Source organism: Meles meles, chromosome 6 (genome assembly GCF_922984935.1).
Source record: "Meles meles chromosome 6, mMelMel3.1 paternal haplotype, whole genome shotgun sequence".
Taxonomy (NCBI): domain Eukaryota; kingdom Metazoa; phylum Chordata; class Mammalia; order Carnivora; family Mustelidae; genus Meles; species Meles meles.
The window spans coordinates 43,376,659-43,389,463 of NC_060071.1; the positions used below are offsets into that span (position 1 = coordinate 43,376,659).

The window sequence follows — 12,805 nt, forward strand, 5'->3', positions numbered from 1 at the left end:
AACCACTGAGAGGATATTTCTCCATTATTAATTGATAATAACTCTTTAAAAGCAACATTAGAAGCCAGATAATGGTGGAAATGATATATTAGTGTACTGAAAGAAAACAAATGCTAACCTGTAATCCCGTTCCCAGAAAAATTATATTTCATGAATGTAACAAAATCACTTTTGTAGATTAATTAAATTAAGATTGTTTCCTTGGGGTGCCTAGTTGGCTCAGTCAATAGAGCATATGACTTTTGATCTCAGGGTTGTAAGTTTGAGCCCCATACTGGGTGTAGAGATTACTTAAACATTTTTTTAACTCTTGAAAAGAAAAAAAAAACTTGGCAATAGACCAACATTAATGGAAATTCTAAACAAGATTTTAGAAGGAAGCAAAATGATCTCAGATGGAGGGATAAATGAATGAAGAGAAAAATAACATGATAAATATAAATGTAGACTGTATCAAATAATAACACTGTCTTGGGATTCTAAAAAAGAACATTAGCAAATACAAAAATAATAACATAAATTGGGAGGAAGGTAAAGTATTCTAAGGGTCTAGAATTAATTGTTCAACAAGAGAATATCAACTTCTGACTTTGTGTAGGGGGTAGATGTTATAGTTTTAACTTCTTTGTCCAATGTGGTAGCCAAGTGTTTCTATTTAAATTTAATTAAAAATTTAGTTTCTGAGTTGCACTAGGTACATTTCAGTTGTTCAGTAGCCACATATGGCTAGTGGATATCTTATTGAGCAACACAGATTTGGAATATTTCCATTATTTCTGAATGTGCTGTCAGATAATGCTCTTTTAGAGTAACTATGAAAAGAATAAAAAACATAGTGGGTAACTTCTAGATTAGTAGAAAAGAGAAAAACTAATCTGAATAAAGGAAGAAAGAAGAGGTAAAGGAATGTTGAACTGATGAGACAAAGAGAATAGATTTCATAAATTTAAGTATATAAATAATTATAGTAAAGGTAAATAGGACTAAATGCTCTAGTTAAAAGTGGTTCTGAGGCTGGATTAAAATATCTATATTTATTGTTCACAAGAGATAGAAAAAACAAAGATTACAAATAAAGAGAGGGAAAAAAGATGCCATACAACTGCTTAGTGTTTAATTTGCCAAGGAGATGTAATTATGTTAAATTTCTATGTGCCTGGAGATACCTAGAAAGTAAGTACCTGACTGATTGCTCATCCTCTGAACCCATGGGAACTGTCACAAGGAATAAAGGTCAGTTTTTTACTACAAAAAAATAAAATTTGTATGCATCTAATCCTATAATCTCAAAGTACATAAAGCAAAATTTAATGGAATTATAAAAAGAAATATATTTCCACGCTGGAATATATCTTTCTCTGTAACTGATAGGAGCAGAAAACAAAACCTAATGAATGTTATATATTTTTTTAATTAATAAACTTGTTTTAATAATTTCAGATTTACAGGAAATTTGCAACGATGTTACAGAGAGTTCCTGCATACTTTTCACCCCATTTCTTTTAATCTTTTATGACCTTGATACACATATCAAAACTTAATATTGGTACATTACTATTAGTTATATTAGAGTCTTCATTCACACTTCACCAATTCATTTTTTAACGTTTTTATGTAAATTCCAGTTAACATACAGTATAATATTAATTTCAGGTGTATAATATATTAATTCAACAATTCCACACATCACTTGGTGCTTATCATGACATGTGTACTCTAAAATCCCCATCACCTTTCTCACGCATCCGCCTACCCACCTCTCTCTGGTAACCATCAGTTTGTTCTCTACAGTTAAGAGTCTGTGTCTTGGTTTGCTTCCTCCTTTTTTTTTTCCCTTTGCTTATTTGTTTAATTTTTTAAATTCCACATGAGTGAAATCATATGGTATTTGTCTTTCTCTGACTGGCCTATTTCACTTAGCATAATACACTGTAGCTCCACCTCTGTCATTGCAAATGCCAAGATTTCATTCTTTTTTTATGGCTGAGTAATATTCCTCTGTGTGTGTGTGTGTGTGTGTGTGTGTGTACCACATCTTCTCTATCTGTTCATCAGTTGATGGACATTTGGGCCTTTCCATAATTTGGCTATTGTAGATAATGCTGCACATTGGGGTGTGTGTGTCCCTTTGAATTAGTATTTTTGTATTCTTTGTAGTAGTATTCTACTACTTTGTAGTAGTATTCTACTACTATACCTAGTAGTGCTTTGGCTGGAGCATAGGATAGTTCTGGGGTTTTTTTTTGGGGGGGGTTGTTCTTTTTAAGATTTTATTTATTTATTTGACAGAGAGAGAAATCACAAATAGGCAGAGAGGCAGGCAGAGAGAGAGGGAGAAGCAGGCTCCCCACTGAGCAGAGAGCCCGATGCGAGGCTCGATCCCAGGACCCTGAGATCATGACCTGAGCCAAAGGCAGAGGCTTAACCCACTGAGCCACCCAGGCGCCCCAATAGTTCTGTTTTTAACTTCTGTAGGAACCTCCATACTGTTTTCCAGAGCAACTGCACCAGTTTGCATTCCCACCAACAGTGCAAGAGGATTCGTTTTTCTCCACATCCTTGCCAACACCTATTATTTCTTGTGTTGTTGATTTTAGCCACTCTGGCAGGTGTGAGAGTGATATCTAATTGTACTTTTGATTTGTATTTTCCTGATACTGAGTGATACTGAGTACCTTTTCATGTGTCTGTTAGCCATATGTCTTCTTTGGAAAAATGTCTGTTCACATCTTCTCCCCATTTTTTTTTCTCCCCATTTTTTAATTGGATTATTTGCGGGGTTTTGGGGTGTTGAGTTTTATAAGTTCTTTATATTTTGGATACTAACCCTTTATCAGATATGTCATTTGCAAATATCTTCTCCCATTCCATGGGTCACCTTTTAGTTTTGTTGTCTCCTTTGCTCTGCAGAAGCCTTTTATGTTGATGTAGTTCCAGTAGTTTGTTTCTGCTTTTATTTCCCTTGCCTCAGGAGACATATCTAGAAAGAAGTTGCTACAGCTGCTATCAAAGAAGTTATTGCCTGTATTCCCCTCTAGTATTTTTATGGTTTCAGTTCTCACACACTTCACCAATTTTTCCACTAATTTTTGTTGTTGTTGTTGTTCCATAATCTAATCTAGAATAACACATTGCATTTAACACATCCTACCTTTCTAGTCTCCTCCGGTCCATGACATTTTCTCTTGTTTTTTTTCTGAACCTGACTATTCATTCTTTTTATACATTCGTGAAATTTACAAAAACTGAACTACTATAGGGCCATAAAGCAAGTTTCACCAAATTTCTAAGGATTTAAATCACATAGAATATAGAATATGCTTTGACCACAGTGCGATTGAGCTAGAGAAATCAGTAGAAAAACAGCAGACATTGTTTGCACCAAAAATTGATAATGAAAGTTAGAGTATATTTTAACCTGCACAAACTAAGTCCGTATCAAAACTGCGAGATTTAGCTAAAACAGTTTTTAGAGGGATTTTTAAAACCCTAAATTCATTTATTAATGAGTAAGAAAAGATTAAAAGCCAATAAGCTATATACCTGTTTGAACAGCAGAAAATGCTAAAAAAAAAAGATCAGAAAGTATTTTTAAAAAAGCAAAGAGTATTAAAATAGAAAGTAAATATATAATAATGAAGATTAATAAAGCTAAAATCTTCAAAATTCTTGAAGTAAACCTTCTTCAAAGAGAGTTTTAAAATGAGAAACAGAAGGGCCACTTGGCTGGCTCAGTTGGTAGAGTACACAACTCTTGATCTCAAGGTTGTGAGTTTGATCCCCACACTGGGTATAGAGATTACTTAAAAACAAAATTTTTTAAATTAATAAATAAAATGACAGAAAATGAAATTTTAAGAATATGTCATTTACATAGCATAAGTTCTTAGGAATAAAGCTGACAAAAAGATGCACAAGATCTCTGCATGAATAATTTTAAATTTGAGAGAAATTAGAGACCTGTGTAAATGTAGTCTCTATTCTTAGATTTTAGATTTTAAAACAATTTATACAGATGTCCATTCTCTCTAAAGTAAGCTGTAGTTTCAGTATGACCCCAAACAAAATCCTAACAGATTTATGGAGAGTAGTTGTGGAATGAGACAAGTGGATTCTGCAATTTATGTGGAAATGCAAAGGACTGGGAACAGAAGCTATGATATACTTGAAGCAGAACAAGCAGGGAAGACTTGCTCTTCCAGATAGGAAATACCTTAAATATTATAATTAAGAATTGGACAAATGATGGAGAATAGAGAAGCCAAAAAGATCATGCATACATAGACAGAAAGAGGGCACTGTAGAGCAACAGGGAGTCCTTATAATAAAAGGTGCTAAGGCAATTAGGTAGCCATTACAAATTTAATTAGATAGCCAGTTAGATTGCCAGTTCAGATTTCTAATGCGATAGTCAATTAAAAAGAATGAAATCATTTCCTCCAACTCAGAGCATAAAATTTTGTTCCATATGCATTGATGTTTAACTGCAAAAGCTAAAACTGCAAAAGTTTGAGAGTATGTTTCTGACCTTAATGATAGGAAGGGATTTTTAAACAAATACATTAACCATGGAGAGCTTTGGTAAACATGACTATATTAAAATTGAGAACTTGTATTTATTTAAAGAAATGCTGAAGAAAATGTAAAAGCAAGCCCTTGAGAGGATTACTTATATAATGAATAAAGAGCTACTACAAATATATATATGTGTATATATATACATACATATATATATATGTTTTAAGATAGACAACCTCATTAAAAAAAAGAAGCAAATGATTTGAACAGGCATTTTAAAAAAATGGATATCCAAACAACTAGTGAACATATGAACAGTCATTAGGGAAATGGAAATAAAAAACCAAAATGAGTTACCACTATATACCCATTAGAACATAGAACAATTAATATTTAAAAGTCTGACAGTACTGAATGTTGGAGAAGGTGTGCAATGTAGAGAATTCTCATTTCGTGCTGATAAGGAAATAAATTGGCTTTCTGCTTTGGAAAGCAGTTTGGAATTCTAAAGTAAAGTTGATGATCATATCTTAAGACTTAGCAATTTGACAAAACATATTTCCTAGAGAAACTGTGTGTAGAATTGGGTAAATGTATAAGGATATTCATGACAATATTTTTTGTCATATCCCAAAACTGTAAGCAACTTAGTCATCAAAGAATGAGTGAAAAAAATTATATTATGCTATATCCATACTGTGGAATACTATACAGTGAAAATGAACAAAAAGCAGCTGTACACCACTACATATAACTACCTAGCATATAATATATTTGCTCATTTGGTTTGTTGTTTGTCTTTGCTCTAGAATGTAACCTTTATGAAAGCACAGACCATCTCTTTTGTTCACTGCTAAGCCTGCAGTCTCTAACAGCACCTGGTACACAGCAGTGCATAAAAGGCTCCCAAATGGATTAATTTACTGAAATGCTAATGTAGAGATTTGGCCTATGAAATCTCTATTGAAATCTTTGTATTGGTTATTGCTGGTCTATAGAAGTGCAGTTGATTTTTATGTATTGATCTTGTATTTTGTGGATTCCTTAGTATTAAAAATTCATACCCTTTGGAAAGACTTAATGAAGTTGAGTCACTAAAGAAAATTGCTATAAACAGTAAAAGCGTTAAGAAAAATAATGAAAATCTAAAGTTGCTGTGCCCTCAGATTGCTTCTTAAGAGTCTAAGTTTTCACTTTAAATAAAAACTGGAAGCCAGTTTTTTCCATAGAATGTTGTTTCCATAGAATTTAAGATTCTGCTTTCGAAGAAAAAGTTACTTGGCTCTACATCAAAAGACTGACAAGTGAATACATTGTGTATTTTAACATGAAATGTTCAGGGTATATATATAAAATTTTTTCTCAACTCCTTGCTGTGACTTTTTTTCAATTAACTGCTCTTCTCAATAGTTGGTCCCACAATGGTTCAGAGGCTTTTTCATCCTAGAATTTCGCAGGAACAAAGAAATTGTAGCCTAGGGCAGTTTTCCCTAAACTTTGCTATGCAGCAGTGAAATGAAAATTTAGACAACTGAGAAGCAACTTGAGCCTGGAATTCTTTTGGATCTTTTTAACAAGCTCTCCAGTTTGAGAACTATTGTCCAGAGTATTATTTGTACAGATACTATGTGAAGAATTGTATTCAAAGTATAAGTGTTCAAGAAGATCATTTGGATGTGAAAAGAAAACATTGGCCCTCTTACGTTATATCATTGTATTAATTTGTATTTATTTAATCAATACAGTAGTACATGTAAATAGATTATAAGTAAATATATTTTACAGATGGGATGGCAATCAAAACAAGTTGTTTAGACACCAGAAACCTATTTTTCTTCAGTAGTCAAAGCAAAGTATAATGGAAGGAGAGTAGAGATGCCCAGTTTCATTTTCCTATAGCTTAAGACTTTGCATTTACTTTTCTACTCTACTGCCAAAGACAAAGATTAAATAAGACTTACGAGGCAAATACTATCCCTGATTAATATATATTAACTTTTCTTCAGGAAAATGATATGGTTATGTCTACTTGCATCTCCACTATACTTTCCTAAGGACTAAATAATAAGTAAATAAAATGGGAGAACTTTGTTAATCCCATAAATTATCTTTAGATTTGCCTTGCTCTAACTACAGAATATTTGTATTTTAGAAAAAAATGAAATGTTCTTATTTTTCCCCCTGAAATAGTTTACTTTTTATTTTAATCACTTAAATGCATCTTTACAACCTTAAGAAATAAAGTTGCATGTTATAATTCCATTTCATCGTTTTTTGCATAATTGAAATACAACTAAGCAATATTTTTCATAGTATGTTATAATGAGCTATAAACAAAATTAGGAACTGTTGGGTGTTGATTTTCTTTTTCATAAGTAATATTTTTACATTTAATATTAGAATAAAACTCTAAAGAGTGATATGGGTTTCTTTGTTACTGTTTTTAATCTTATCGTGTTTAGTGAGACAGTCATTTGTTTTCTAGATTGATGACATTGTAAAAGCTGTTGGTAACTGCAGCTACAACCAACTAGTGGAGAAGATCATCTCTTGTAAGCAGTCAGACAATAGTGAGCTCGTTAGTGAAGGTGGGTGAGTGCTCCTAATATCTGATTTATTCTTGGCAAAATAATTTGTGTTATAATTTAGTAGCTTTTAAGTATCACAAATAAGACTTCTAAAAAATCCAAGTAATGCTACTTGTAGGAATTATAAAAGAAGTAATTATTCTAAAGATACCAGTGAAAGGTTTTTTTTCTAGAACCCTTTTCACTTGACTTCTAAAATGAGGCCTGGATTCTACTAAAAGTCTTTGGCATCACTTGTTAGCTTTGATATGGTCAGTTACCCAGGAGTTATTGATATTTACCTTTTTTACAAAAGGGTTATTATTTGGGAGTACTGAGTGAACTTTACAATTCCTCCTCTAATTGATTAAAGTGAGTATTACATACTCAAGTGTTTATTTTAGTAGAGTTCTGCCTTATGTTTCAGTACAATATACTATATCAGAGAACCATTCTAAATGAAAGTATACTTCAGATCATCAGATTTCCTAATCCCTAACTAATTAAAATTGTTAAATTTATCATTATAGAAGCAGTTTCATGTTTTTTTCATCTGTGTTCTGGTCAATGAAGGGAAAAATACATTTGAAACCAGATGTTTTTGGCATCCATAGTATTTGGATATGCCTTTCCTACAACCCACTTCACTTATAAATGTGCATGAATACTTGGGCTCCTGTTCTCCTCTGTTTGAAGGATAAATGAGAGAGAAATAATGAGAGTAGGGAATGGGCTTCATCATCATCATCCTCTCAGACACAGGTCTTTTACATGAAGTATAATAAAAGTTGGTTATAATCACCACATTAAAAAAAAATACACCTAAGTGGCTACAAGAGTATATAAGAACATATGAGAAGCTATTTACATGTATCCCATGCTACATTAATCAGAACCCAAGTAATTATTCAATTACCCACAAATTTAAATGTTTATTCAAGAAGCAGGTAGCAAGAAAAGAGAGTATTTTAGTGGAGACTTATCCTAGGTTTTTGTTTTGTTTTTTGTTTGTTTTTGTAATTATCGTAGGATTTACTTTCAATAAATACGTAAATATACAGGGATACTGATCACTGATTTGTATAACAGCTCTTTCAGTGCAACCCAAGGCAACAAAATTTAATCTTAGGGGACAGAGGCGCAACAAAAGCTGTTAAAAATACTTTCAATTAACAAAATTCCATTCACTAGAACTTCTCCTTTCTTACCCAAACTTTCATTACTATATATTCCTGAACAAACAGACTATAAAAAAAATTTCCATGTGTAGATGCCTGCTCTCTCCGTAATATCTGATACGCTATTCAGTAGTAATTGAGGGGACAGGAGGATTCGGCAAGTGTTAACAGATGGAATGATAGCTGTAAAAATGATGTTTGGGTGAACAGACTTACAGGATAGGAAGCTATAGGGAATACTTGGTAACAACATTTTTCCCAAGCCAGGCTGTAATGTAACAAGTAATGTCATGTACTTAGGCAATATGCTAATTAACAAAGTGAACAACAGCAAAAATCCAGCCCCTTCATCACTTCTTTCTCTCTACCTGATGTTACAATTACTGCTACTGTTTCTCTAACAAACTGTAACTAATTTATATAGTATTAATATCTTGAGAAGAACTCCTTGATAAAAGCAAGGAAGGAATCATCCTCTTTAGTGCTATAGAATTTTGGGGCAATATATACCAGAATTGATTAATTCCTTGGTATATAAATTTTATATGGTAGAATTCTGCATGTCAGATTTTTATAGCAAGGAATAATTTTATGTAGATTTCAGTATACTACAAATGTATAGTCTGTTTGAAATAATTATTCAGTTACAGTGGTTTATTTGTATAGGCACTAAGAAGTGGTATAGGAAAGAAAAGACCACAATGGACATTTTTACTTAAAATATAGCAATTTAGCTTCCTCCCATTGTTTTCTTCCTCATATTTTCTTGGGTATAGTGTTCAGCTGAAGGAGTCTGCTTCCTTTTTCTGTTTGGCCCACAACTGTAACTTTCCTTCTGAATCAATAAAATATCCCAAAGGTGGTTTATTTCTAATCCTTCTTCATTAAAAAGTATTAAGCTTTAATCTCAGGTGGTAACTACTTTTTTTTTAATTCAAATATTTCATTCAAGATATATTTTTACTATCATTCTTTTTGATGAAAACGCAATGTTATTTAGCTAAATAGAATTAGATATTCTTTTACCTTCTTTCAGATAACATTTTTTTTTCTTTTGATGGCAATGCCTTGTAAGTAAAAGTACAGAACTTTTACATGTACTTAGAGAGTATGTATTATGTGCTACCTCTTTTGGGTGGCAGTACTTTTTTGAATCTAGTTATAATGATGGTTACGGCGTGGCAGCAAAAATCAATAAGAAAAAAAAAAACAACACAGTACCAGCTGCCAGACTTTACTTGAGCTGGTCATTTAATTCCAGTTGCTTTTTTGGGAATAATGTCTTCTTTAATAGTTATTCCTAAGTTTAAAAAAAAATGCTCAAATAATTCCAGGATATTCATTTATTCAAATATTTATTGAGCTTTTATCATATGCCATCAATACTGAAGATTATAGTTTGAATTCATGTTATTTCTGATTAAATGATACTGATTTACTCTTCTTTTTCTTTATTTTGAAAACTCTCAGACTCGTGAAAAAATTGGAATAGTACAGTGATTATAATCCACTTTGCCTGAATTCACCAATTATTAACATATTGAAGTTTTGCTTTCTCTCTCGGCACACACACACACACTTTCCTAAATCATGTGAGAATTAATTGCAGGTATCATAGAACTTTATCCATTAATGCTTCAACAGTTGTCTCCTAAAAACGAGAGTTCTATCTAGTCATAATACAATTATCTCAGGAAATTGAGCATCAATACAAGTGATGCTACTTGTAGCAAATACAGTATATTTATCTAATATACTGTTCATATTCTCAATTTTCTAATTGTCCCAATAATGCCTCTTTTAGCTTTGAAGTTTTTTCAGTGTAGGCTCCAATCAAGAATCATTTAATTGTCATTTCAATTTAGCTTCCTGTAATCTAGAACAGATCCCAAATCTTTTTCCTCTTCTTTTTTTCTCTTTGGTCTTTTCTGATACTGCCTTTTCTTGATTAGTCCAGGCCAGTTTTTTTGGTAGAATAGTCTTCAATTTGGATTCATTTGATTGTTTCCTCATGAGTAGTATAGGTCATACATTTTTGGTGGGAATACTATATAGGTGCTAGATACTGTGTCTTTCCCAGTGCATCACATTCAGGTAGTACAAGATGTCTGATTATCCCATTATTGGTGATGTTGAAATATGATTAAGGCAGTATCTGCCAGATTTCTTTGTTGTAAAGATGCCCTTGCCTTTTGTAATTAATTAGTAATCTCTGGTATCGTGCTTTGAAACTGTGTGAATACCCTGTTCCCTAATAATCTTTTAGCTAGTACAATTGGCATTCACTGATTCTTGTCTGAATCAACCCCTACTATGGTGATTATGATATTTCTATTATTCCTCCTATGTTTTTAGTTGGCAGTCTTCTGTAAAATAAAAAGTGTTTTCTCCTCCTCCATTAAGCTTTTGAATATTCCATGAAAATCACAGGGCTCATTTTAAGAGTTGGTAAAAGAATTAGGAAACATTGTTCTCTATAAGTCTAAATTAGAATATGTTTTATGGCTTGGGAGAAATACAATTCAGTTTGCATTTATAATAATCAGCACTAAATTTTTAAACTTAATACCAGTAATTCTCCTGGGCTCCAGTCTTCACTTTGCTGTAACTAGTTTTATGTCCTTGAGCAAATCATGTATTCTCTCTTGAGCTGATATCCTGTTCTCTAGAAAGTAGTAGCTGAGAAAGACCTTTCTAGTGTAGCATTTTTTAATTTCACAACATGAAGTAATGTTGTGAATTCAGTAATCTCCACTCCTTTTTTAAAAAAATATTTTATTTATTTATTTGACAGCAACACAGTGAGAGAGAGAACAGAAGCAGGGGGCATGGGAGAGGGAAAAGCAGGCTTCCTGCCGATCAGGGAGCCCAATGCGGTGCTTTGAGCCAAAGGCAGATGCCCAATGACTGAGCCACCCATGTACCCCTCCACTCATTTTTTTTTTATCTTTTTGAAAGGAATTTTTAGAGAGAATATTGTGTGAGATGTGGGAGGGGTATTTAGAAACATCTTTCTGAAGGAAGCATTTAGTAACATGGATATTACGTAGAGCAGAGCTACTTCTCAGCATAGGTATAGTGCTTAAGACTTACTGTTAAATATGGCAAGTGCTTTAGTATATAACTGATTTTTGTCCTCAGTAACTTAGTACTTCGCAAAGTAATGGTAATAATTGAAGCAGGGAGCTCTTCTAAATATAAACGCAGCAAGTTGCAAATGAGCTATAAATTTCCTTTGGCAGGGACCTTCTATATAACTTTTTTGCACTTCCCCTCCAGCCTTAACCAATTCCTTGGAATAGTGTGATACATTGGTAGCTTTTTACAACCACTTTGCAGCTTGAAGTGCTCTAGCTTGATACTAAGGGTGAGGGATAGAGAGGGAATGGAATAAACCTATGTTATCTGGCTGCCTCTGGCCCTACCAAGTTTATTTTCAATTTCTTGTTGAGGTGTCAGTTTCTTATTGGAGGTTTCTCTTTACTCCCTGTATCTGCACCTCTCTGTTCACTTATAAAACTTTTTAGAGCATTCTGTTCCACCCTACCCCACCCCCACCCTCACCCCCATTGCTACTGAGACACTCCTTATTAAAGGAAGGGAGCATAAGGATGAAAAAAAGAAGGAAAGAAGAAGAATACAGCTTTTCAAGTTATTTACACAGATTCTCATTATTCCTGGTAGTTATATTCTGTAAAGTTGCTGTGAACATTGAATTCATGAATACTGAGCCACTGCTCCTAGGGGAAACACAAGAGTAGGTTCCTCTGAGCCTCTGGTCACAAGATTTTCATCAACTGATCAATATATAACCTTGTTTTATTTGTGTTTCTGTTTAGAGACATTTATTATTTATTTAGACATTTATTTAATACATATCGTTGATTCATTAACATTAAACACATGGCCGGCAGCACTATAACTCATGTGTGAATGAATCTGCAAAAATGTGTTTTCTCTATAGGGCACATCACAGCCTTTAACTTCCCAGCACTTCAGCAGTATGCATGAGGGCCATTTTACACACCCTGAAAGGCATACCTAATAGACTGTGAAAAGTCTGTTTATAGTAAGAAAGCTGAAATAAGAAGGCAGAACATTGCCTTGCTTGACCTCAGTGGGGAATGTGTGCATTGAGTGACTCAAAATTTTTGCCACTTTGCCCAGATCTAAGATTTACCCTGAAGCACAGTATTGATTTTTGGATTTATAAATAAATTTTAGTTACTAGGCAAATTTGCAGGTACGAAAGTGCACAAATAATGAGGATCAACTGTATGTATATCTTTTAAATTAAACCCCAGAAAACTTCTTTATATTTCACTGTGTTTTGAAAAGAAAAGAGATCATTTCTGTCTCTGAACTTGATATATCTACATAATGAGTGGTATATGTGGGAGGACATTAAGATAAAAGTGGCATCAGTTATCCCATTGTTTTCTACTTAGTTTCACACCTACTTTAAGTTTTTAGTCTTTTATTCAGCAAAAACTGAACAGTTTGTGAATTGAGAATTATCTGGGATCTTTGCTAACATCTTAA

At 33.0% G+C, this 12,805-nt stretch overlaps 1 protein-coding gene across 3 annotated transcripts in view; it reads left to right on the forward strand.

Annotated features, from left to right (window-relative positions):
* Nucleotides 1–12,805, forward strand: part of MINDY2 (MINDY lysine 48 deubiquitinase 2) — a 79,721-nt gene that overhangs the window by 39,022 nt on the left and 27,894 nt on the right. For all 3 annotated transcript variants that reach the window (XM_046008447.1, XM_046008448.1, XM_046008449.1), the window contains exon 5: nt 7,004–7,106. In XM_046008447.1, the coding sequence (XP_045864403.1) occupies nt 7,004–7,106 (103 nt within the window). The remainder of the gene's footprint in view (nt 1–7,003; nt 7,107–12,805) is intronic.